We start from the raw sequence: 25,301 nt of genomic DNA on the forward strand, positions 1-25,301 counted from the left end.
CTGCTAGTTGTGTTGTAATACTTACATGGGCTCCAAGTTTTTCCTTTTTAACACATTGATCAGCATCCTTGGGCCTGGTGTTTGCTGCAGGGCTAACATATTTTCCATGAATTATTAAGGAAAGGGATTATTAGCTTCAACGTTGAATGTTTCATGCAGCCCACGACAGGCACTTTGCTGATGTTCATCAGAAGCTCTACAGTTACGGAGGTGTATACATGCCTAAGTATATGTGCAATGGTGTCTGTGGACATGCATGGTTCTTCATCCACATTTTGTTTATGTAACAAGATAAATATATACATTTTGTTCCAGGAGTGTTTTCTTTTAATAGTCAAAATACTGTTTTATGCCAAGATCACAGACTGCCTTCTCTTCTCATTCTCTCTATATTCTTTGGACCATCTTATCCACTCAATGACAAGTACCAAATCTGTGTCTCTAGCCTAGACTTCTCTCCCAAGCTCAAGATCCAGCTCAATACCACATTTCTTCCTGTGGACATTCCACACACCTCTCACTCATCGTGTCCCCAGCTTTTAAAAACTTGCTGCTCCAGTATTCCCCATCTCTGTGAACAGTAGCATCATCCACTAAATTACCCAAACCAGGAGTCAGGACTACATTTTTATTTATTTGTTTGTTTATTATTTATTTATTGTGAAACTGGCTTTCCATACAACACCTAGTGCTCATCCCAACAAGTGCCCTCCTGAATGCCCATCACCCATTTTCCCCTCTCTCCCACCCCCATCAACCCTCAGTTTGTTGTCTGTATTTAAGAGTCTCTTACGGTTTGCCTCCCTCCCTGCCTGTAAATTTTTTCCCCCTCCCCTCCCCTATGGTCTTCTGTTAAGTTTCTCAAGATCCACATATGAGTGAAAACATATAGTATCTGTCTTTCTCTAACTGACTTATTTCACTTAGCATAATACCCTCCAGTTCTATCCATATTGCTTCAAACGGCAGGATCTCATTCTTTCTCATATAAACCACATGTGGTTTATAAACACAATGGAATACTACTGGACTACATTTTTGGCAAGACTGGCTCCTGGCCCCTAGTCTAGCCAAGCAATCACCAAGTTCTGTTGATTCTATGTCCTAAATAGCTCCCAACTCTGCCCACTGCTTTCCATTCCCGAAGCCACTGAACTCTGCATGCACTGCAAGCTTGGGTCACCAGCCTCTACCAGAACCTGCAATACAGCACGTCTCTTCATTCATCTCCCATCCCTGGGCTGCCCAATCCCACAGCCAGAAGGAGCTCTGTAAAATGCAAATCTGTTCATGTCACTCACTAATAGACAAAGACTAAGGCTTCAATACTTCCCACTAGTCACAGGATCAAAACTAAATGTCTTGGTATAAATCACACACTCTGACCCTCTTACCTTCCAGTTTTACTATGCACCACTGTTGCCTTTATATGCTGCATTCCCACTACACTGAAGTACCTTCACCCCTCCAACCCACCCTGCTCTCTCCCTTTCAACTTCTGCACAAACTCTACATGCTCTGATACCACATGTGATATTTATCTTCCCACGATTTCTATTCATTAGTTTTGTTTGGACGTGGCTGTCTCCAGGAATTTTTGCTGACCACAAGCCCCTGCCCTGACCGGGATAACCCTTCTGTGTGGTCCATCAAAATCCAGCTTCAGGTTATCTCATGGCTTAGCACCCAGCATTGTCATTGCTTGCTTACTCATCTGCAAGGCTATCAGTGTGAGAGAGGAATTGCCTTGTTTATGACTGTACCCCTGGTTCCTGGCCTAGTGTCTAACACATCGTAGACATTCAATAAATATTAGATATTTTGAAATGAATGTACATGACTATCCAGGAGGCTTGACTTTCTTTTTTCTTTTGGTCTTGGGTTTTCAAACTTGAAAAATGAAGATAAACCCCTTGTTTTATACCCCCTTGTACTAGAATGTTATAAAATGGTGACTAGCCTCATGTTTAGTAACTTATAGAAAGGAAAGAAAATAGCCAAATTTTACTAACATAGTCTCTCCTTCTGCTAAAATTCCTGAATAATTACAAAGAAGATTATCCCTACAATTATATTTTATTAAAATCACTTGATTTATCAATTTATTGACCCTCTCTTAACTATGATTTTTAAAATTTTTTTTGATGTTTTATTTATTATTGAAGGAGAGAGAGAGCGTGAGGGGGGAGGGGCAGAGAGAGAGGGAGACACAGAATATGAAGCAAGCTCCAGGCTATGAGCTGTCAGCACAGAGCCCGATGCTGGACTCGAACCTGTAAACCACGAGATCATGACCCAAATGGAAGTCAGAGGTCCAACCAACTGAGCCACCCAGGCACCCCTTAACTACAATTTTTACCACTAACTTCTGTGTGTCCTATTCTTTAGAAAACAAAACAAAACAAAACGTTAGGGCGTTTCCCCAATTCTATCATTCTGCACATTCTGTTCCATGAAGGCTGAAAGCTGGTTAGTGTTTACTGCTCACTTTCCCACCTACCAACCAGTCAAACTTTTAAAAGCGTAAATCCAGATCTCTGTAATTTACAGTTCCTTACAAGAGCATTGTAAGATCGGAAACAAATTACAACCTGCAGTTTTCTTTCTATGTTGATCTTTTTCTATTCCGGTTTGATGTGTTATTTTATTCACTTATCTGCTGAGAAACACAAGGTGTGAAATTACACTTCAGGTGTGAAAACACCTCTCTGTCTCAGAAACAGGGCTCTCCACTCTTCAAACTGCTCTACAGAGAAAGCTGTCAGAAAACCAACAATGGAGGAGTGAATTTGTGTTTCCGCAGCTGTACAGCTGCATGATTCCTACAGGAAAAGTTCAACCCAGTCACCGAACTGCTCTGGCAATTCTGCTGTCAGTTATGGCAGTGGGAATTGAGATCATCTTGCAAACAAAGACTTGCTCATTTCACAAAATGCAATTTCAGTCTTTATCCCATCACAAGATCCCTTTCTAATTACAAGAAAAGCCATTTACTCCTAAACCACCATCACCGAAGCTGAATTGAATGTGTATGACAAAAAAGGGCAATAATTATTTTATGAACAATCCAGTCTGAGGACACCTAACCAAAAGAAGAGAAACATTGCTGATTATTCCAGCTCCAGGGAACCTCTTCTCAGCATTAACCATGTGTTTATTTTTATTTTTATTTTTATTTTTTTAACGTTTATTTATTTTGGGACAGAGAGAGACAGAGCATGAACGGGGAGGGGCAGAGAGAGAGGGAGACACAGAATCGGAAACAGGCTCCAGGCTCTGAGCCATCAGCCTAGAGCCCGACGTGGGGCTCGAACTCACGGACCGCGAGATCGTGACCTGAGCTGAAGTCGGACGCTTAACCGACTGAGCCACCCAGGCGCCCCAACATGTGTTTATTTTTAATTGTCCAGAGCAAAGGCTGTGCCCAGGAAATTCTACCTGTGAGAAACAGTGCTGGGGTTTTGGGGGTTCGATGACTTATTCCAATGAGCACCAGCCAGAATTGACAAAGAAAGGGTCAAGTAAATATACAACTTAACTGAATTCTGTTTTAATTCTTTGGAATTGGTAATACTTGCTACAAAACACCACCAAGCAATATTTTATCTTCTGATGGATGAGTATTCAGAATGCCCCACAGTGGCACTAATAACTCAAAAACATCATCAAAAGTTTGAATGGGTTGGGGCACCTGGGTAGCTCAGTCGGTTGAGCCCCCGACTTCGACTCAGGTCATGATCTCGCTGTCTGTGACTTCGAGCCCCACGTCAGGCTCTGTGCTGACAGCTCAGAGCCTGGAGCCTGTTTCAGATTCTGTGTCTCCCTGTCTCTGCCCCTCCCCCACTCATGCGCGCGCACGCGCACGCGCGCTCTCTCTCTCTGTCAAAAATAAACATTAAAAAGAATTTTTTTTTTAAGTTTCAATGGGTCATGATTCCTTGATAGAACTGGATGCTGCTCTTCTGACTCAGCTGTGTCAACTGCTTTACCAGTCACTGTCTCTTTTACCAGTTGTTTCCTTCTCCATACAGGAAGATGCCATGCATACCAAAAAAATTATAATAGTACATAATCCTCAATTTATCATGGCACAAAACTGTGATTTTAAACTCAGAAGTCATTTTTCCAAAGAAACAGCACAATACCCTACTGGTTACTTATAGAGCTCATAGGAAACACTGCCTATTTGCAGTACCATAGACTCTGCCTTGGCGCAGGGGTGGGGTACCGTGATTGACCAGGCAAGGGAAAGGAATTCAGTCATTTAACCTCCCCTTCTCTTTTAATTTATCATAGTTACAAGATATTTTAAACATACAGAAAAGAATAGAGAACAATATTACATATACCCAAATACCCATCACACAGATGTGTGGTATTTAGCATTTGTTATAGTTACCACTGACCTTTTGCTTTTTGTTGGATTTTTAGGAAATAAAATATTATAATTGAAGATCCTTGAGAATTCCTCCTTGATCCTATTTGATTGCTTCTCTCACTAATAGTAATTACTAGTCTGTATTTGGAGTTCATCATTTTCATGTATATTTTTAGACTTTCACCATATAGTAGACATAAATATACACAAAATATACTTAATAGTATTTTGCACATTTAAAGTACTTAGCATTTTACTGTATTTATTCCTGAAAACATGCCTTTTTTTCATTCAGCATTAAGTTTTTTATATTATCTGTATTGATATATATCCTTGTGACTCCTTTATTTTAACAGATATATAATGTTTAAACTACAACTCACTTGTCCATTCTCCTAATTAATGGATATTTGTGTGTAATAACCAAGAATTGAAAAGATTTCAATGAATATTTTTCTATATTTTACACTACCAAAATTTGAGAATTTTTCCAGTATATATGTAGGAGTGGATTGCTCGTTCTTTATAAATTCTAGATAAATATCTTTTTTATATTTATTGGTAGTATCTTTTCTCTGCATGTAGCTTACCTTTTTATTTTATAGTGACTTTTGTAGAGTAACTGCTTTAAATTTCTGTGGAGTCATGTTTATAAATGTTTTCCTTTTTAGTTTATGCATTAACAGAATTATTTAAGAAATCCTACCCAAACTCAATAGTCTCATATATTTTCTTCTATGAGTCATAAGAATTTATTTTTCATATTTAATCTTTAATCTACCAGAAATTGATCTTTGCGTGTGGTGTGAGGTAGGGATCTATTTTTTTTTCCATACTGGAAGCATTATTCATTAAATAGCCCATCATCTCCCAACTGATTTGTAATACAATGTCAGATACCAAATTTCCAAGCCTGAGTGGCTCACCTGATAATAGTTATTATCATCATTTTATAATATGCCTAGCTGTCTGCTAGGGAGAATCCTTCTATTGTCTTTTTTAAATTTCTCATTATTTTAAGCTCTTCCTTGGTTTAGCTGACTTATGCACATGAACATATAATCAGCTTGTAAAGTTCTATTAAAAGACATAAAGCAAAATATACCAAAACAAACAAACAAACAAACAAAAACCACCCACCCCCCGGGGATTTTGATCGAGATTGTACTCGATAGAAACTTGGGAAAAGTTGTCTTCACAGTATAGAACATTCTTACCAATGAACATAGTTTACCTATTGATTTAGTATTCTCTTGTGTCTTTCAAAAAGTTTTGTATTTTTTTTCCATAATTTTCTTACTTGTCTTTTGTTAATGTTATCCTTTGCTACCTTAGATATTTTCTTACTGTCATAGGTAGCAGTGTTTTAAAACTCTACTTTCTAACTGCTCTCGATGTATTAGAAAATAATTGGTTTTGTATGAAAACCTTATTAGTTTAAGTTTGTAGATTTTCCTAATGTAGACAATGATACTTTTACAAATAATGGCAGCTTTGTTTCTTCCTCTCATGTTTTAAATTTATATTTCTTTTTCTTATTCTACTGAATTGCCTTGAGCCTCCAGTCTAATATCGAGTAAGAGTGATGCCAGTGGGAATCCTTATTTTGTTCCTGACTTCAATAAAGGACTTCAGGATTAAGAATGACACTTAGTGCAGATTTTCTTTAAATGCCCACTATCAAGGTTTAGCAAGTTCTCTTCCGTATTGCATATTAGTTGTTGATATTTAACACTGTTTCCACCATTCTAAGCACTTTCCTGTACCAAAGGGGCGTAAAACTTAAAACTGCACTTCCCTAAATCTTTTGCCAGTAAGATCCCACAGATGAAAGCTACTTGTCTGAGACTGGAAGGTAGAAGAAAAAGGGAGCCACATCTCTCGAGAGGCATGTGTCTAGGCATCAGCAGATGGCAAAGTAGGGGTTTTGCGCATGTGTTCAACCGTCCTTATGAGAATCACTCCTTTCTTGCACACACAGCTCAGACCATTTCAGCATTTTTCCTGTGATGTCTATACTAGATTTCCTGAAGGGAGCCCCCTCAGGAAATTTTATCAATAATAGATAGTGCATTTTATCAAAAGCTTCTTTGGTACCTCTTGAGATAATCCTAATGGTTTTTCATAAATCAGTTAATATGGTGAACTACACAAGCATATTTTCATAATGGTAAATCCTTCTTGTATTCTTGAACCAAGTTCAGTGTGTTAGTAATTAGTATTTTTTTTCCTTATACATTATGAGGCTAGGTGGGCCCAACATAAACTACAGTGTGAGTGGCAAGATGTGCAGAGGGGAAACAGGGAGAGACTGGGAGCAAGAGAAACAATCCGGTGTTATATCTATCTTTTACACAGCAATTGTAGTCCTTTTACATTTATTATATCACATATCTTTTGATTTATTTTTATAGTTTTGGTTTGTGCTTTTTATTCTACACTTTCTATGCCTTTAAATATCCTTTTCTGGTTTCTATTGGAACCACTGAATTATCTTTATTCTAATTTACTCCCTCTATTGATTTAAAAGTTAGATTAAAATTTCAACATGTACCTTGATTTAATATCTAAAATTAATCAATATTTTTACCCTCCTCTAAGCAATATAAGGATCTTAGAATTCTTTGATTTTTACTTCCCCTCTCAACCTTCATGTTATTTCTACCTAGATTTTTATTTCCATTTGCTGTTATACTCCAAATATATTAGTAATTTTCCTGTTGTTTTATTTTTTGCAGTTTATACATCCTGATATTTACCTATATGTTCACCAATTTTTGTTCATTATTCTTTCCTAAAGTTCACTATTTCCTTCTAAGTTCAATTCTTTCTTCCTGAAATATATCAGTTAGTGGTTATTTCAGTGACAAACTCTTTCAAACTTTGTGGAAAATATCTTTATTTTTCCTTCACTCAAACAGTGAAGAGCCCCTTGTCCTCTGGCTTCTGTCATTGCTGTTGAGAAGTCTTTCCTCAGTCTTACTGCCATTCTTCTGCAGGTAACTTGGTTAAAAAAAACAAAACAATGAAAAACAAATAAACAAAAAACCCCAGTTTGATTGAGATATAATTCATATACCATGGTAACCATATTTCCCCCTTGTTGCTTTTCTGTCTAGATTTTCTGACTAACTTTAATATTATTGTGGGAATTCTCTCTCTCAAAAATAAACAAACATTTTAAAAAATGTAAAAACTCTCTCTCAAAAATAAATAAACATTATTATTATTATTTTTTTTTAAAGGGGCGCCTGGGTGGCTCAGTCGGCTAAATACCCAACTTCGGCTCAGGTCATGATCTCGCAGTTCATGAGTTCCAGCCTCTCATCCGGCTCTTTACTGGCAGCTCAGAGCCTGGAGGCTGCTCCGCATTATGTGTCTCCCTCGCTCTCTGCCCCTCCTCAACTCCTGCTTGCTCGCTCTTTCTCGCTCTCTCGCTCTCTCGCTCTCAAAAAGAAACATTAAAAATTTAAAAATATTATCGTGGGAATTAAGTAAAGGAATATCACCTATGCACTAAGTTAGTGCCACATATAAATCTTCATTTGAATTGGCCATAATTCTGAGCATATACTGGTTACTAATAAACACTATATTTAGCTGAAACTGGCACCAGAACTTTAAAAGAAGGTGGTATGCTCCATATCTGTTTATTTTCATTTAGTCCTTTTTCCCTTGTACTCCATTTGTATAGCTTACCCCCTCCCACCCCCGTATCCCACGTGTTCTTCACACTCGACATGAGGCGGCTTGCTATGCTTTTTTGTTTTTCTTTGCTCTAGTCTCTGCTATTGTGAGTGCCTAACAAGGTTAATATGCTGCTGCTGTAAGTATTATCATTTGGGATGTAATTATCACATGTGGCTAATCATGCACATGCTGAGAGGCTGGGAACTTGTTGTTTTTAACTGGAGGGGACATCTTAATGATAGTTTTTGACAAGAACCATTATATGTGTGTCTATATACACACATATACACAATGCAGTAATGCACTGTAGAAGGAGACAAAGTGAAAATAAAGTTGGAGAAAGAGAACCTGACAACAGAATAGCTAATATATTTTTTAACATAGCACTTGTATGAGTAACATCAGCTTGTTAACCTCATTTAATAGGGAAGGAAATGAAATTCAGAGAGGTTAAGTCAAATGTTGAGGCCATGCAGTAATTAGGTGGCAGGCAGAACAGAGCTGCTAAATTGTTAGTGAATTGCTTTCCCATGAAGCCAAATTTGAAGGATAATCAAATGTTTCTAATTCTCCATGGGAACTTTTTCAAAATCATTTGTAAATGCATATTAGGATTTCTTATGTCCACCAGATGCTATAAACTGCTTTTTTTCACCTGGACCATCCTCCATGCACAGATGTAGAGACTATTCCTTACCATCAGGTTGCAGACTAGCCTATACTAGCTTAACAGCAATAATGACAATATTTTTGAACACTGGCCACACATCCTAAATGAAGTATTGCCTTGAAAATGCCTGGCATGATTCTTGCCACACTGTTAAGGTTAGTTCATGTTCTTCATTAATATGTTGTTTCGGAAGAGGTCTATGGGATAGTTTCAGTGATTTTCAAATAGCCCATTTTATCATCTGTAGACCACCTATTATTTGGAAAAAAACACAGAAATTTATAACATGGGCATTTTCCAGAAAGATAGAAAAAGATATATAGATAGATGTAAATATAGATATACAAACCTAGCTAGCTAGCTAGTTAGCTCTACCTGTCCACCCATCCATCTACCCATTGGATGAACAGAGAAAAGGTTAACGTTGGAAATCAAGCAGTGCCTTAGCCACATACTTTCTCTTGGGATGGATGTGGTTTATGGAGGGTGTTACAGAAGATGCCCTCAGGTGTAGGTGCTTGGTACTCTATCCTGTCCAAGGTTGAGTCAGGGGAATAAGGTTGGACCTTGAGATATCAACATAACCAAAAACAATGTAATTCCAAACACAGAAGCTGAGGCTCACATTTTATTTTGACCCACCTGACCCAGCTGAACTATTACAGACCAGACTAGGCTTTCTGCCCAATATTGTAGAATATTCAAATACACTGAAAATTTGAAATATTTGTACAATGGACACCCATACACATTATGCCCAGGATCTTCATTTGTTATATTTTGCCTTATTTGTGTTATGGACTGAATGTGTGTATTCTCTCAAAATTCATATGCTGAAGCCTTAATCCCCAATGTGATGGTATTTGGATATGTGACCTTTGGAGGTAATTAGGTCATGAAGGTGGATCCCTCATGAATGAGAATAGTACCCTTATAAGAAAAGACATGAGAGAGATGATTTCTTTCTCTGCCATGTGAGGATACAGCAAGAAGGTGTCTGTCTGCAAAGTAGGCAGAGGGGTTCTCACCAGGAACCGAACCAGATGGACTTTGATCTTGAACTTTTCAGCCTCCAGAACTGCGAAAAATACATTTCTGTGAAGTCACTTGGTCTACGGTATTTTTGTTGTAGTAGCCCAAACTCAGACAATTTTCTTTCTCACATATCTGCATTTATCTACCCATCAATCCATCTTAGCCATATTCATCCTTGCTCTTCACCCGTACCTAAACATTTCAGCATGCATTTAACTAACCAGAGTTCAATACTTTGTTTTTTCTATTTTAAGGCACAATTTACACACAGTAAAATGAACAAAGCTTAGTACCATCCAGTAAATTCTGACCAATGCAAACACCCATTTAACCCATACTCCCATCAAAATATAGAATATGTCTATCACCATGGAATCTTCTTTCACGTCCCTGCCCAGTTCATCTTGACAGGCAACCACTCTTCTGCTTTTTGTTTTCACTATAGATGAGTTTTGCCTATTTAATTTTTAAAAAATCTTTTAATGTTTATTTTTGACAGAGAGAGAGACAGAGCATGAGCGGGGGAGGGGCAGAGAGAGAGGGAGACACAGAATCCGAAGCGGGCTCCAGGCTCTGAGCTGTCAGCACAGAGCCCAGTGCGGGGCTCGAACCATGAACCGTGAGATCATGACTTGAGCTGAAGTCAGACACTTAACCGACTGAGCCACCCAGGTGCCCCTAGTTTTGCCTACTTTAGAACTCCCCATAAATGGAATCATGTAGTAGGTATCCAGTATGTTTTGGAGATCCCATGTTAATTTCATTCTTCTTTAGTTGTTGAATAGTATTCCACTATATAAATATATCTTAACTTGTTTATTCATGCATGTGGACATGAGGGCTCTTTGCAGTTTTCATCATTATGAATGAATCTGCTCTAAACATTCTTGTCCAGGTCTTTTCTTCTCTCTTCTCTCCTCTCTCCTCTCCTCTCTCCTCTCCTCTCTTCTCTCCTCTCTTCTCTCCTCTCTTCTCTCCCTCTCCCTCTCCCTCTTCCTCTCCCTCTCCCTCTCCTTCTCCTTCTCCTTCTTTTTTAATGTATGGGTAAATGCCCAAACATAGAACTGTTGGATTTTCAGTGCAAATTTAGTTGTGTAAGAAACTTCCAGGACTTTTCCCAAAGTGGTTGCTCCATTCCCACGAAGAAAGTATTCTCCACATCCTCAGCAGCACTTAGTGGAATCCACACTACTTTCAGCCATTCTAGCAGGTGTCATGAAGACTCACACCTAAGAATACTCTCACTAGCTCCTGCCCATGAAAGCAAAACCTGCCTCTCTGACTTCTCTCCCTCAAGGATTTACCTCAGAAGTTGAGAAGGGAGCCTTACGTTTCAGTGGTTTATTTCTTCTAAGGCCCCAATAGAGAAGAGGACATTCATCTACTATTTGCCCATCTTTCCTCTATGTTGCTTAGGAAGAAAGTTTAAAATATCTTAACAGTCATCAACTGGATCAAGTTGGCAAGTTCAAAGTTATCTTTTGTTTCATGATATATTTTGAGGCAAAAGATTCTCACTTTTAAATCCCAGTCTTTCTCCCAGCTTCCAGCAATATTTAGAAACTTCAGTATTCAGAGAAGAAAAGCTCCCAATATTCAGGCTCAACCTCTTCTCTTTCAGGCTTCCTGGAGGACCATTCTTCGATTATCACAGCTAGTCTGTAAAGCAGGGTTGAGGCTCCCTCTTTTTGGAAGAGGGAACTGTCCCTGAGTCCAAAGTCTCACGCACAGGGTTTTAGGACCCTCACACAAGTATTCCCACACATGCCTCTGCCCTGGCAGGCAGCACCTCCTGGCAGACTCTGACCTCTGATGCAGGGCTCTGGTGGCACCTCCCGCCCTCCCTCTGCCTTGTGGGGACAGCGCACTTGGCAGTCTCCCTCGGCCACCCTCCACCCCCAGCTTGCATCCTCTTTTCTCTCCCTTTGTTCCAACTTTGCTCAGTTGTCTCATAAAACTCCTGTTCTCTCTCTTATTTTCTTCCATATGGGAACTAAAAATGTAGCCTAAGCTTGCCTGATGACTGCCAAAGTAGTGTGTGGCATAATAAAGTGAGACATCATGAAGAACCAGTGCCATCAACATCTGAAGCCCTTGAAAGTACCAAGAGATCCCTTTTACAATCTCCACAAAGGAACCTTCTACTTTCTCAACCCCTCCTAATGAAACAGGCTTTTCCTCAAGTACCAGCATTCTACATAAAAAACCTTTTGTCTTCACTACTGGGTTTCTGGTTTAATGAATAGTGTCACAGCAACATTGTCTCCTATTACTTTGGTTAAAAAGATGCAGCATGTTAGTTAGGGTTTAAATTAAATTGTGACACCATGTCTATGAAAAATCATGTAGGAAATGCCAAACTGACTTAAACTCCTGGAATAAGATCAGTTTCTAAATTAGGACTTGCCTTTTTTTTTCCCGATTCAGTTTTAAATATTTGTTATAAGAATTTCCTCTCTGGCATGTTTTCTTTTATAGAGAAATGTATAATGATACATAGTACCATCCTCAACATCACAGCTTTCTATGTAGTATTTCTACCTAGAAAGTGTATATGATTACAATCCCATTTTACAGATGAGGAAACTGAGATTCAGGATAGTTTAATAACTCCCAGCTGGTAAGTGGCTGAGCCTGAATTCACTCCTTAGTTTGTTAGCCTCCAGCTGATGCTTTCTCTGCCACCATACTGCTACCCTCTGCACAGCTGAAAGCTTCCCAGCATGGACTGGAAAAGGTCATAACTGTGTGATTCACTTCCCCATCATTCTCTGCAGCTCCACCATGTTCTTCCCAAGTAATTGTCCAGATCTCACCAAATTTCAGGAGGATAGGGAAAGAAACTGGCAAAAGCTCTAAAGGAAAAGCAGTAAACCCAGATAGAACTATTAAAAGTTGTGTCTAGCAAAGAGACTAGCTGTGCAACTAATAATCAGCACCTATGATGCATTTTTAAATGACTTTCATGTGGCTAGGAGCATCATCACAAAATATGGCCTAAGGACCTGTTCTCTTGTGGTCCAGAGGACTGGATTTTCCTTAGTAGCTTGTTCTAATGGTGTTTAATACAGACTGACTAAAAGCTGCAGCACAGGTAAAGACTAAGAAGACTAGGAGCCTAGATTTGGCTACAGAAGCTGACCCTTTTCTACCAGCTTGGCTGGCTCCTCACCTAATGCTCACATGTGAGGCTAGAGTCCATCGACTGACTCCTGCAGTCTCCCACGCTGTTATCCACTTCATCCTTATTTCAGTAAGACACCAGTCCCTGGGGCAGACAGGCTCACTAGCCCTCTACTCTACTCCTTCTAGTTTACCCTCTGAACTTGAAAGGCTGGAAATTCAACAACATTTTTCAGACACTCTAGCGGCTTAGAATTCTAGACACAAATTAGGTTCCTCTGATTATATGTATTTGCATGAGATCTAGAGGGCAGAAGTGAGACAGAAACCATCTTCCTGGCCTCTTTTAAGCTATTTTTGCTGACAATCATGAAAAGAGAGCTAATTTTTAGCAGCATTATTCCAATGCTCAATCTCCAACTTCTTGGGTACTGATAGGCAGTTGTGGCTGTTTCCAGCAGTATTTTTATTCAGGCTTTCTAAACCCAGGACTTCGGCTATGGGAGTGTCTTGAGCCCCTCTTTCCAGTGGTAATCTCCAAAATGGTAGTTCTCTTGGTAAGTCAGACTTGTATTGCCCAAAATCCTTCTCGTCCACCTCCTCCTCTGTCAACATCATAACCACTAACATTTCTTGTATGCTCACTGTGTTAGGCACTTTGCTAACTGCTTCGTAGAGATCATTTTATTTAAACCCCAAAACAACCCACGAGGAAGGTACTATTAATATCCCTTTGTTCCAGATGAGTCTACTGAGATTCAGAAAAAAGAATTAAATTGTACTGCATCATAGCAAAGCCAATGGGTAAGTGGATAGAGCTGGAATTTGACCCCAGATCTGCCTCACTCCAAAGCCTATGCTCTGCCTCTTTAAGGTATTTGCAGGCCTAGAGCCTATTAGCAGATTTTAATTGCCCATACACATTACGTTGCTGAAAACATACCACTTTTTTCCCTTTGACAATATACATGTAGAGGCCAGCCTATTTTGCATCAAGATATATCCAGATATCAAAGAAGCCTTTGATTTAATGAGATAGAAATGCATTTTCAATATCCAGAGGTATCACTTTGTAAAAAAATGTCTAAGTCATACCAGGATAATTTCTCTGCAAAAGTTGAAGAATTAACACCAAAGCAAACACAGCCTTCTACTTGCCTCTGGAAGGCCCAGAGCTGGGGGTACAGACATGCACTTACCAGGCGCTCTATTAACAGCGAGGTTTCGGAAATGGCTGCCTTTGATCATTTGCACAGATAATCGCCCCGTTGTGGCATTGTAGGACAGCCCCACCAACAGCTCTGGCGCCCCTCCATGAGACAGCGACTGCGTGGATGAAGCACTATCACTGTGAGAAACTGCAGATGGGCTGAGCGGAGACTCTCCACTCTGGAGGGGAAGAACAACAAAGAGTCCATTGGCCCACGCTGTACTACTCTGTTACAGAAAGCCGATATTATGTTTGGTGAAATGGCGGCCCAATCTCGACTGCTGCCAAAGATTACTAACGGCGCACTTGGTGTGAATGATAATGGGCCTGGGGAGCGCAGTCATGGATGAGATTCCCTGCATTATTAGCTGACATAGTTGCTTCAAGAGCCGTCTCCATTCAATATTTCCTCTCTAAAGACAAAACGGACAAAGATGTTATTACCAGTGTAAATCAAACCCTCTAAGATATGTGAAGAGCTAATAATACATTTAATATAGACCAAAATTCCCTCCTGTGTAATTTGTGCTTGAATGTTTCTATGGAACCCATCCACTCTAGGCATGAGTTTTGTTTCTGTTCTCTGCAGCTTCCTGATGAATGTAGCAATACAGGAGGCACTTTGTCTTCACTAGAAAAAGAAATGACCACTACTGTCTACTACCACATAGAATATTTGGCCCCTAGTTCTGCTTCCTAGGGTTGTCAGCAATATGCCAGATGCTACATTTTTCCCCCTGGGGAAATGAATTACATTGAAAATGAGCACTTTTATGACTGCTTCGTAAAAAAAGCCAGTGCATTGACTGTGGATCTCAGAGACATTGCACGCACCAGGTGAGCCTAGGGGAGAGACTATGCTTTCGGTCCTGTTTATTCACACACATGCTTTTCCAATGTACCCACATTTATACACCAGACATATAGGGAGGAGAAGAGCAAAGTAGGCCAGGATGTTGACTCTCACTGAAGAAGCATGCAGTGGGCAATGGCACTGTGAGGGCAAGAGAGCCAGCCTCCCAGAACCACCAACACCTCCACCAGAAACCACTGCATCAGACTTAGCTCACAATTTCTTCTCAACATCTTAAATCATTTCCTAAAACTTCTTAGCAAAACCCCAACAAAATACGTTAAAAGGAATTAAGTACTCTTCACATCTGTAGGAAAATATCCTATTTGCCAGGCCATGGTAGAGCCCTGGGCTTTCAAGAAACACAATTTGTAAACTATAGGGCTAGCTGGTTTTGATAGGTACCATATAGCCCCAGCTGTCTGGTTTATGATAATCCAACAGCGACATATTTGCTTAGTCTGGGGTAAGGATCGCCCCTCCTCTGTGTCTCTACAGAAGCATCCATCAAGGCACCTATCACTACAGAGCTTGCCTCTCGCATCACATTTTGAATCCTTACAAATCACTCAGTCTGGTGCATAGACCAATGTCTGACATGTAAACATGCTCAACAAGTAACTGATGAATGGAAGAATTTTTACCTTAAAGTTCTTTCACATGGGCACATCTTCCCCACTCAACTCTGTGGCCCCAGCACAGGGCCTGGCACAGAGAAGTAGGGGTGTGATCATACCTATGCTCATGCCTTCAAGTGCATGTTCCTTCTGACCTCCTCTGGCTTCTGTTTTCCATGGTTTCAGATATACTTTGCTCAGAGTTTACGAAAAAAGAGGGACTTAAGCAGAAATGAGACATGATCTGGCTTATGTTTTAAAAGGCTCATTTGGCCCCTGTTTTGGGAATAGTCTATAAGGGGCAAAGCAGGAAGGCCACTAGGAGGTCATTTCAGTAATGCAGCAGAGTTAGGTTCTGGTTATAGTTTGAAGATAGAGTCAATGGGATTTCAGGTGGAAAGGAGAGAAGTCACAAATGACTTCGAAGGTTTTCACAACTAAAAGAATGAAATTTCCTTTAGCCAAGATGGGAAGGCTTCAGGTAGAATAGATTTAGGGAGACAAGTCTGGGTATATTGAGACATCTATTAAAAATTTAAGTGGGTGGGTCTCCCATCACTATACTCCAGACTTTCTGGCTCCTTTCCTCATCCTGAGAACAAGCTCCTTCCTGCTTCTTGATGCCTGCATGTGCCATTCCTTCTGTCTGTAACCCTTGCTTATCCACATGTCACCAGTCTTGTTCTGTGTTTGATCACCACTTCAAAGACACATTCTCTGACCCTTCTAAACCAACAGCAAACTCTATCACTCTCTCTCTCCCTTTGTGTACCTAGTCTGCTATTGTTTCCCCTCCTCTACCAGTCAGGAAGCTCTTGAGGGCAGAGGCATCACCCATTTTGTTCTTTCCTACATCCCTTCTGCCTATACAGTACTGGACATAGTAAGCACTCAGTAAACATTTTTGAATGGATGACGGATTGGCCCAAGAGCCCAAGATTGCTATGTGATCTTTTTACATGGTTTTTCAAAGGCCTACATACTAGATGACACTTAACCCCCATCAATAGTGGGTTTTCCATCTTGTAGACATACACACCACACTGTCCTTCCTCAAGACCCCAGCAGGGATGCAGAGGATAAGATACGTGGGAGGAGGCCAGTCATATGAATGGCAGGTCTTGGAAGTGGCTGGACATCAGGGCTACTGTTGTAGCCTACTCAAACACACGTTAAGGAGCTCCCCTTGAAAGTCCCATCTCTGAGATTCATCACAATGCACATTAAGGGTGGGAAAGGAGGAGCATCGTCAGACTACCGGTCAGTTATTCACAGGTTAAGCCCTTCCCCCACACTGTTGCTGTCATTTCCAGAAATGGACAGGGAATACATCCATCAGCTTATAGGGAAGATGGGCACAAAAAACCCATTGTACCATGAAGTGCAAATCATGGCTTACAAGGATGAGGAGAGCCAAATGGAAAATTAAATTAAGGTGTTTGAATTCACAGGCTGAATGTACTAAATCAAGAGCTGACAATTCCAGATCCTTGAACATACCGCATCATTAGCAGCACCATTTAACATACTCACACTGATATTGCTTCTTGGCTCCAGAACCAGAGTCACTTTCATTTCCCCTTCTGGGTTCAGGTGGCTGAGATGGAACAGCTTCTCTCCCATCATTCTCTCACGGGTCATCTTGCGGGCAGCATACAGGCGGAAGCGGATAGCACAGGCAGCCACATCTCTGGGCTCCAGCTTGGTGAAGGTGACCTTCTCCTTAAAAACAGGGTTGGGGCCTCTCTGTATGCTTGTCCTTCCCCTCTGTTTCTTACTGGGCAGCAGAACTACGTGAACTTGCCAGGAGTTGACACCACTTCGGTCCTTATCTGGGAGGCCCTGCGCTCTCACAATGGTCACTGTGAGCTTCTGGCTGGAACCTTTATATTCAAAGATGACATCCAAGTCACCACATTTTGAGATGGGCTCCAGGGCCCCAGTCGGCACCTGAAAATTGGCCCCATCCTGTTCCTGTTGCAGATAGAGGAAGAGATTAGGAATGGAAATGATAATGCCCAAATACATTTTGGTGAGATAGAGCCCCTCTGTGCTCCATCAGAACACTGTACTTTTTGACTGCTAGCACACATCCCTGTTCACTAGAAGGGTCTGTTTACTGGTGTACGTCTCCCTTAGATTGTAAATTCTTTGGGGGTACAGCGCCTGGCATAAGGTGAATCTTCACGAATGCTTTTGGAATGAATGAACAAAGCTTTTATATTTTACAAAGTGTTGTCATATACACTCTCAAAAAGCACACCTGACCACTATCATTGAAACCGAGGTCTAAAATCTAAAATTAGTCACCTATACAGCTTCCAAGAGAGAACTTTTTCTGGAGTTCCCAGGAAAAATGGTTGAGCCTGGGCCTGTGCTCCAAGAGCCAGGACTTCCTGCAGATGAGAATCCTAATTGGGGTCACAGACAGGTGATTCTTCAGTAGATTTTCCAGCTACATGGGAGAAAATGTCTAGGGTAGAGCTTCTCAAACATTTGTGTGGACTTGAGTCACTGAGAGTTTCTGATTCTGTAGGACTGGGGTGGGGCCTGAGGCTCTGCATTTCTCAGGTCACAAGGATGTCACCACTGGCCTCAAACCACACTCTGAGTACTGAGGGTTTAGGAGGGCATCCTCAGCAGCCACTTAGCAAACAGCAATACCAGATGTGGAGACAGAACTCGGGTTGAAATCATAACTCTACCATGGACTGGATTTTTGACCCTGGCCAAATAGGCCACCCTCTCTGTGCTTTAGCTGAAAAATGAGCATTAAGATGCCTATTTGATGGAGTGTTACAGCGAGATTTTAAGAGATATGGAAAAACACCTGGCTCAGACCAGTCTCCATAAATACCTATTCCCATCAATGGACTGATGATACCTATTGTCAAACATGGCCCCCCTCATTATACAATATCACCCTTCGACAACAATTCACCCATAGCCAGTCAGATCTGATGACCTCACTGAGAACACTGAACTGAGCTGATTATAATGAAGTAGTCTCTAACAAACTATAAAGAATGTCAACATAATTTGATTTTTTTCTATGAAGGCATGATACTTACTCATAACTAAACTTTGGCCTGATTCTTATTATAAATCAGAACTGATTCTTATTTATGTGACTGAACACCAGACTTTGATAATCTAAAGACTATTTTAAAATATATGATAAAGCACCTCAAAAACGTGCATTCATCATCAAAACTTCCCCACAGAGTCGAGGTGAAAGTGCACAGTTCACTGGAATGAGACATCTTTAGGCGACCCAGGTCTACCACTTACTCTCTCTATGACATTGGACAAGGTATTTAATCTTTCCACTTGTGGCTTTCTTCAACAGTAAAATGGGGGATGAAACCAATTACAGGATTGTTGCGAAAATTAAAGGACTTGACAAACAGGAGACATGGAATAAATGTCTTCTCTTTTAAAATGCACATTCGTCTACCAAGAAAATTTAGGCTTTTGCAAAATAAGGGAAGCTCCTTATATTCTTTCCTCAGCATGCATTCATGTGAGAGTGCTTCTATTCAGAGGTACTTAGTTTCAAGTGATAAAAGTGGTTGCTATAGAGACTTCTGAATACAACTGACTAGTGTAGATTTAATATTAGAAGCAAGTCTCCAAGGAGTTAGGCTAACTCAGAAATCAAGTCACAGTCTTCTGTGAAAACTCCCATCTATTTTAGCCTCCTCTTGATCATCTCTATATTGTTGCTGGATCAGAAGTAATCAGGGCTAACATCTACTAAGCTGTCTCTTGTGCCAGGTACCATACTAAACACTTTATGGTCTGCAAAAGCCCACTTTCAGGCACTTCAGACCTTCTCGGCCTCACCTTTTGTTGCAGCTTTCCAGCAGGCACAGACTGTTGGGCTCTAAGTAGCTTCAGCCTGGCACAGCCCAACAAAGTCTTACCGCTTGTCCAGGCAATGCAACTCTCAACTCCCACCACAGGCCTCTATTGATGTCAAGGATTGGAATGTTACAGAATGCTGCATGGCATTCATGTATATAAAGTCCAGAGTGTTGTGGAGGTTAATGCCCAACTTGTGTCCCCTTGGACAGATGTCCTGAGATGAGTTAGCACAGCTTCTTGCAGTCCCACAAGATCAAGCCATGAGCCACACTTAGTGGTGGCCAACTTGATTACACATTCTGATACTGGCTCTCCCTTCTACCCTGCTTCATTCCCCCCCTTGTCCCTCACTCTTGTTCTCAGGGATTGTACATCCTGACAAAACAGGCTCTGCTTTTTGGGAATCTACCTAAGAAATGTTATCTTTTAAAATATTCACATTGGGGCGCCTGGGTGGCGCAGTCGGTTAAGCGTCCGACTTCAGCGAGGTCACAATCTCGCGGTCCGTGAGTTCGAGCCCCGCGTTGGGCTCTGGGCTGATGGCTCGGAGCCTGGAGCCTGTTTCCGATTCTGTGTCTCCCTCTCTCTCTGCCCCTCGCCCGTTCATGCTCTGTCTCTCTCTGTCCCAAAAATAAATAAACGTTGAAAAAAAAATTTTTTAAAAATAAAATAAAATAAAATAAAATATTCACATTAACCTAGCAAGGTAGGAATTTTAATATCTTCATTTTGTGGGGGGAGGAAACTTAAGGCTTAGAAAGACTAAATAACTCACTCACTGCTCCCAACATCATATGCCCTACCAAGGGTATGCAGGATTTACCAGTATTAATGCTCAAAATCCCAAACCTTAGACTGAACCATGATGACTCCCTTCTACCCCCCCGCCCCAAGCCTCTCACCACAGCTATTTATATTTGTAGTAAGTGTGTGGGGTGAGGCTGGTGTAAAAGGAGAGATGGAAACACATACTACTTTGAATTTCACATCCTTTTAGGTCCCTGCCCTTCATAATAGTTAGCAGAAGTTGTCAGCAACTTCAATGCCAAGGTAAAAATATTCTAGTCAGTGACTTATCTCTCCACTTATCCATCGGGCTATCTATTCAGACAAATGCTCACTCCACCTGCAGGTCTGTGCTAAGCCCTTTGAAGGTCTCTGAAACAACTCTCCTAAGAACCCTGCATAAAACAGAGCTGTAGGCTCTAGCCAGGCTCTGGACGGGGACGATCCGAGCTGTGGCACAGGGAAACTGGGCTCTGTGGCCCCTTCCTGGGTTGATCTGAAACAAAGATTTGTGAAGGCTGGTATTTTTATAGCAATTAATTATTTCAACACACTTTACCTATCACCAGGCAACTAAAGGCTCTCCTCATGCGGGTACTGTTAATACCACTAATCCATCTGACCTTCCTGCAAGGTAAAAATCTCTTCATTTTTATCCCCATTTGGCAGATTTTAATTAACTTCTCAAGGCCAACCAGTTAATCAGTAGAAAGCAGAGATGAAAAGTGGGACACCTGCCTCCCTGTGTGCTCAAAATCACCAGCCACCCGTCCATTGTCTTCCCTGCCAAGCCTTGGGTCTGCAGGAAAAAGTTGACGGCCTTTTCCAGCAGAGAAGAGCGGTGCTCAAAAATCCATCAGCCTAAAGGGTAGTCACACTGTATGACTGGTTTCCTTCTAAGGCAAAAGAAATGATTCCTTTAGCTCTAAGATCCTGATTTTTCTCTAAGATGGGAATACTTGTGCCACGTTGTCAAAACCCTCGTAGGTTTAAAGATTTTCTATCAAATTGAAAGCCTTTGTGTTTTAGTAAGACAGTGTTGATGTCATCTGTGTGGCCCAAAGTAAACAGACCTGCAATATGTTCCCGATGCCAGATACACAGGGGAAGACTGGGTTCTTAATACAGTTAAGAGGCAAATAAATCAATTCTTAAAAGGCAAGCTAAGCCTGCAAAGCAGGCAGTTACAGGAACTGCCTCCGAGCCGCATCTGAGGTTCTACTGTAGGAGCACCAAATTACAGTTTTTGTCTCAAAATAGATAGGAGGTTGAATGGAGCACACAGAGATGTCTGGGTATTTTTGGAGTCTGAGAACATTTAGTGCTCTCAACACCAAGTCTTCTATTACAGCTCTGTGAGTCAGGCAGATGGGAGGTTACCTGGCAATTCCAAGCCTGAGGGAGCAATTATCAAGAGGACAGAGTATCAATAGGCAGGTAAATGGTTTCTGTTTTGTTTTTGTGTGAGAATCCAAAAAGAATATTTTTAAACATTCAATGTTATTGTGTGGGATTTGATAGGACTTGTCAGCAGCAAATCAACTGGGAAGCATAAATTTTTCCCAAAACTTATACGGTTAATAGCTTTGGGCGTCTCTATATGTAGGACTGCCCTTGACAAGCCACAAACCATGTATCTGCGTTACTGTTTCTCATCCTCAGCTATGACACCAACATGTGGGCGCACACATACACACACACACACACACACACACACACACACACACACACACACACACACACACCTCCTTATGCTCTCTCTATACACCCCAGTGCATCAACTATAAGACTTTGGAACATTATTTTCTGTGACTTTTTTTCCTTCTCCTTGATGAGCATCTGGTGTGTATGACAGTCCAGGTCCTTCTAAGAGCTTCCACCTGGTTATTTTCTCAACCAGACCGATGTTAACAAAATCCATTCACTTTTCTCCTTCCTCTTGCCCCACAAATTATATGAATATTTTATATACATATATTACATATTTCATCAAAATTAATTTCAAAGTAGGCAGTAGACATTATTATTTAATATCTCCTAATGTTATAGAATCATAATAAAAGACATCTAGCTAATAAAGAATAACTATAAATGCCTATACGATAATGTTTGTAAAATCTTTATCACAGTGCCTGGCACATAGTAACTGCTCAATAAATGGTAGTGTCTGTAATAATCACCTCCAATCATACCTCTGAGTGGTTAGGAATATTCTGGAGTGAGTTTTAATTAAAAAATAAATTTAGAAGGAGCATCTTTTATCAGAGGTTTATTCCAAAAAGCAAAGTCAATGGCAAGAGGGTCATCACAAACTAAAGCCATCTCCTAGATCTTGAATTCAATGCAAATCTAACAAACATACTTACACTGCAAGATATTCATCATATTTTGCATCATTTCATTTGGAGGGCCACTGTATTTTAGTTTAATTTTCAAGTAATTCTCATATTCAAATAATTATAACTCAAGATTGGGGTAAATAAAAATCGACTCCACTTAATTGAAACCATGAAGGAAATAAACCAGTCTTCTCTAAAGAACTAAAAAATCTTTTATATAAACAAGAAGCCTGATTGCTGCTGGGTCCATTCTGTCACTCTTCTTTTTTCCCCCCACTTTGATAGAAATTTATTTCTGATTCTTTTATTGGTATACATAGGAGCTGTGACTTAGTCACCTGAAAAATTTTTATTTCTTATAAATAAAGGCTCTTTAAGTCTTTGTTTTTCAAGGCATTGCTTCCTTTCTGGAGAAATTTTTTTCTTAAGACATGAGCAGGAAGAGGAAAGCAAGAACTCACTAGAGAGCACCCAATACTCAAGCAAAGAAAGAATGGAAAACAAATAACTTGCCTCTGGACTCCACATGGAGCTGCTGTCAGTAGCATAGGAGTCTTCAAATCCCCGGTTATTAAAAGCTGTCTCCAATTCCAAGCTGCCTTCTGTGGACTGGCGACTAAGGCTGCGAGGCACACTGGTCTCTTGGGGAGATGCACCCTGGTGCCTGGTGTTTCCCACCTCACATGGGGACTGTGAATGGGCAGAGATGGGATCATCTTCACCATAAGACAGAGTCTCAGAATAGTTTGGTTGGCTGGCTCCATCCAAACCTAAATGTGCAATAAGGAGACTATTTCAAACGTATTATTATTTTACACCTTTTTACCTAGAGAAGTTGAGCAGTAGCAACAACACAAATCAAGATCTCAAAAACAGAGGCACTGGGTGGCTCAGTCACCAGGCTCAGTTCATGATTTCAAGGTCGTGAGATCAAGCCCCATGTCAGGCTCAATGCTGGGTGTGGAGCCTGCTTAAGATTCTCTTTCTCTCTCTCTCTAAGTAAAAAAAAAAATCTCAAAAACAAAACCCATCAAATAACACCTACAGAAATATAATTCTATCCACAGAGTGGATAAACTTGGTCTAGATAACCAAAAAGACCATTAGTTCATTACACGGAATATACAAAGGTTTAATACTTTCTAACAGTATGAATATAAAGGATGTGTGCTTATAAAAAAAAAAAAAAACACATTAGCATTTTGTCAGAACTAACGAACACAAGACTTTGGGGATAGATCTAGAAAGCGAGAACAACAATCTACTATGGAGATCATACTGTCTCCTGACTCTAGGATTCTTCTTTCTCTCTTCCACATTCACCATCTTACCCTCTCCTTGAAAGGCTTCAGTGGTTCTCTCAAGTAAAAAATTCTTTACTTGATCCATGGAACACTGGACTTGGATTCAGATGATCTGTGTTTAAAACCTAGCTCTGTGTTAAGAATTTACACAATATTTGGACTGTCCGAACTTTTGTTTTCTTATCCATAAAATGATGATAAGAGCCATCACAGAGTCATGTGGGCACATGAAATAATATCCACCTGGCAGCCACTAGGTTTTCGATAAATAGTAGTCTTGTTTGTTTGTCTGACCCAAACTAGCCTCCTCCAACCCTATAAACCCCAATTTTCTATTGCCTCCCACCTTGCTGTCACCTGTGGCCTCATGGGCTTATCATGAAAACACAAGTTGTGTATTTCTTTTCACGATGGTCCCCAAATCCCCTCTCCTCTCATCTTTTCTTTCCATCCAAAGTCCAATAACTCCTGAATCTTCCCTGACTCCTTGGACTCAGTGTTTTCCCCTGACCTTGGTGTTATTCTGTTTTCTCTTTCAGCCCTGCATCATCTGTGCATCCCCTTCCTCTTCTTTAAAGTCTAGGTTACCTTCAGACAGTAAGGAAAAACTGGCAGAGTCTTCCAAAGCAATAGTTTTCACCCTGACTTTCCTCTCAATGACGTATTCTCTCTTTGGTCTCCAATCTCCTCCAGAAGCCACAATCCCAGGATAAGAGAAAATTAGAGATAGAGATGGGATGAGTGAGTGGGATGACAAAGTAGAGATGATAAATTCAGCTCTCATTTACACATTGTGTGGTAGCAATCGTTTCAGCTGTTGGTCTTAAAGCCTCAGTGAGAATATAAGCTCCTTGAAGGTACTAAGCCACATACAAATACGTTCTAGTCTTTATCCACCAGTGGGTTTCACTAAACCCTCAAACAACTTTCCAGGCTAGGCAGGTAACAAATAATTGAAGCATCCAGGTGTGCAGCAATATGGAATAGTGGTGACAGTAGTTTACCAGACAGTTTATGACTCACCTGCAGTAAACATGCAAACTTAAAATTATATTATCACCCTATGCAGACTATACAAAAACATCTTTAGGTGGTCTTGGTACTCAGAGCCCAACTTCAGACTCCTGATTTGGGATTTTGCAACACCATGGCAATCCACTGAGAAGTTCCCCTATCTGCCTTGTTATTCTTAATAATTCAGTGCAGTCCCTTGGAAACACTTTCATAGGACACCATAACATTTTTACATTCACACACTCAGTTATTTGGCAAACACACTTTAAAAAGGCCACAGAAAATGACAGAACGAGAGATACTCCATATGCAAAATCCTACAACATAAAGCAGAATTTTCTTCTAAGGCTCTAATTAGCACATCCATTCCTCATATACATGAACACTAAAATGTCCTATTAAACAGTGGGTCATC

At 40.5% G+C, this 25,301-nt stretch overlaps 1 protein-coding gene across 6 annotated transcripts in view; it reads right to left on the bottom strand.

Annotated features, from left to right (window-relative positions):
- The window catches only part of SYT16 (synaptotagmin 16), a 260,696-nt gene that overhangs the window by 12,094 nt on the left and 223,301 nt on the right, over nucleotides 1–25,301 (bottom strand). For 5 of the 6 annotated variants that reach the window (XM_086709593.1, XM_086709590.1, XM_086709594.1 and 2 more), the window contains 3 exons: nucleotides 23,082–23,338; nucleotides 17,110–17,550; nucleotides 14,096–14,285 (listed from right to left, as the gene is read on the bottom strand). In XM_086709593.1, coding sequence (XP_086565719.1) covers nucleotides 14,096–14,285; nucleotides 17,110–17,550; nucleotides 23,082–23,338 — 888 coding nt within the window. The other variant, XM_086709592.1, reaches the window with a different exon arrangement.

This window comes from Puma concolor, chromosome B3 (assembly GCF_028749965.1).
Source record: "Puma concolor isolate L17-30 chromosome B3, mPumCon1.1.hap2, whole genome shotgun sequence".
Lineage (NCBI taxonomy): Eukaryota > Metazoa > Chordata > Mammalia > Carnivora > Felidae > Puma > Puma concolor.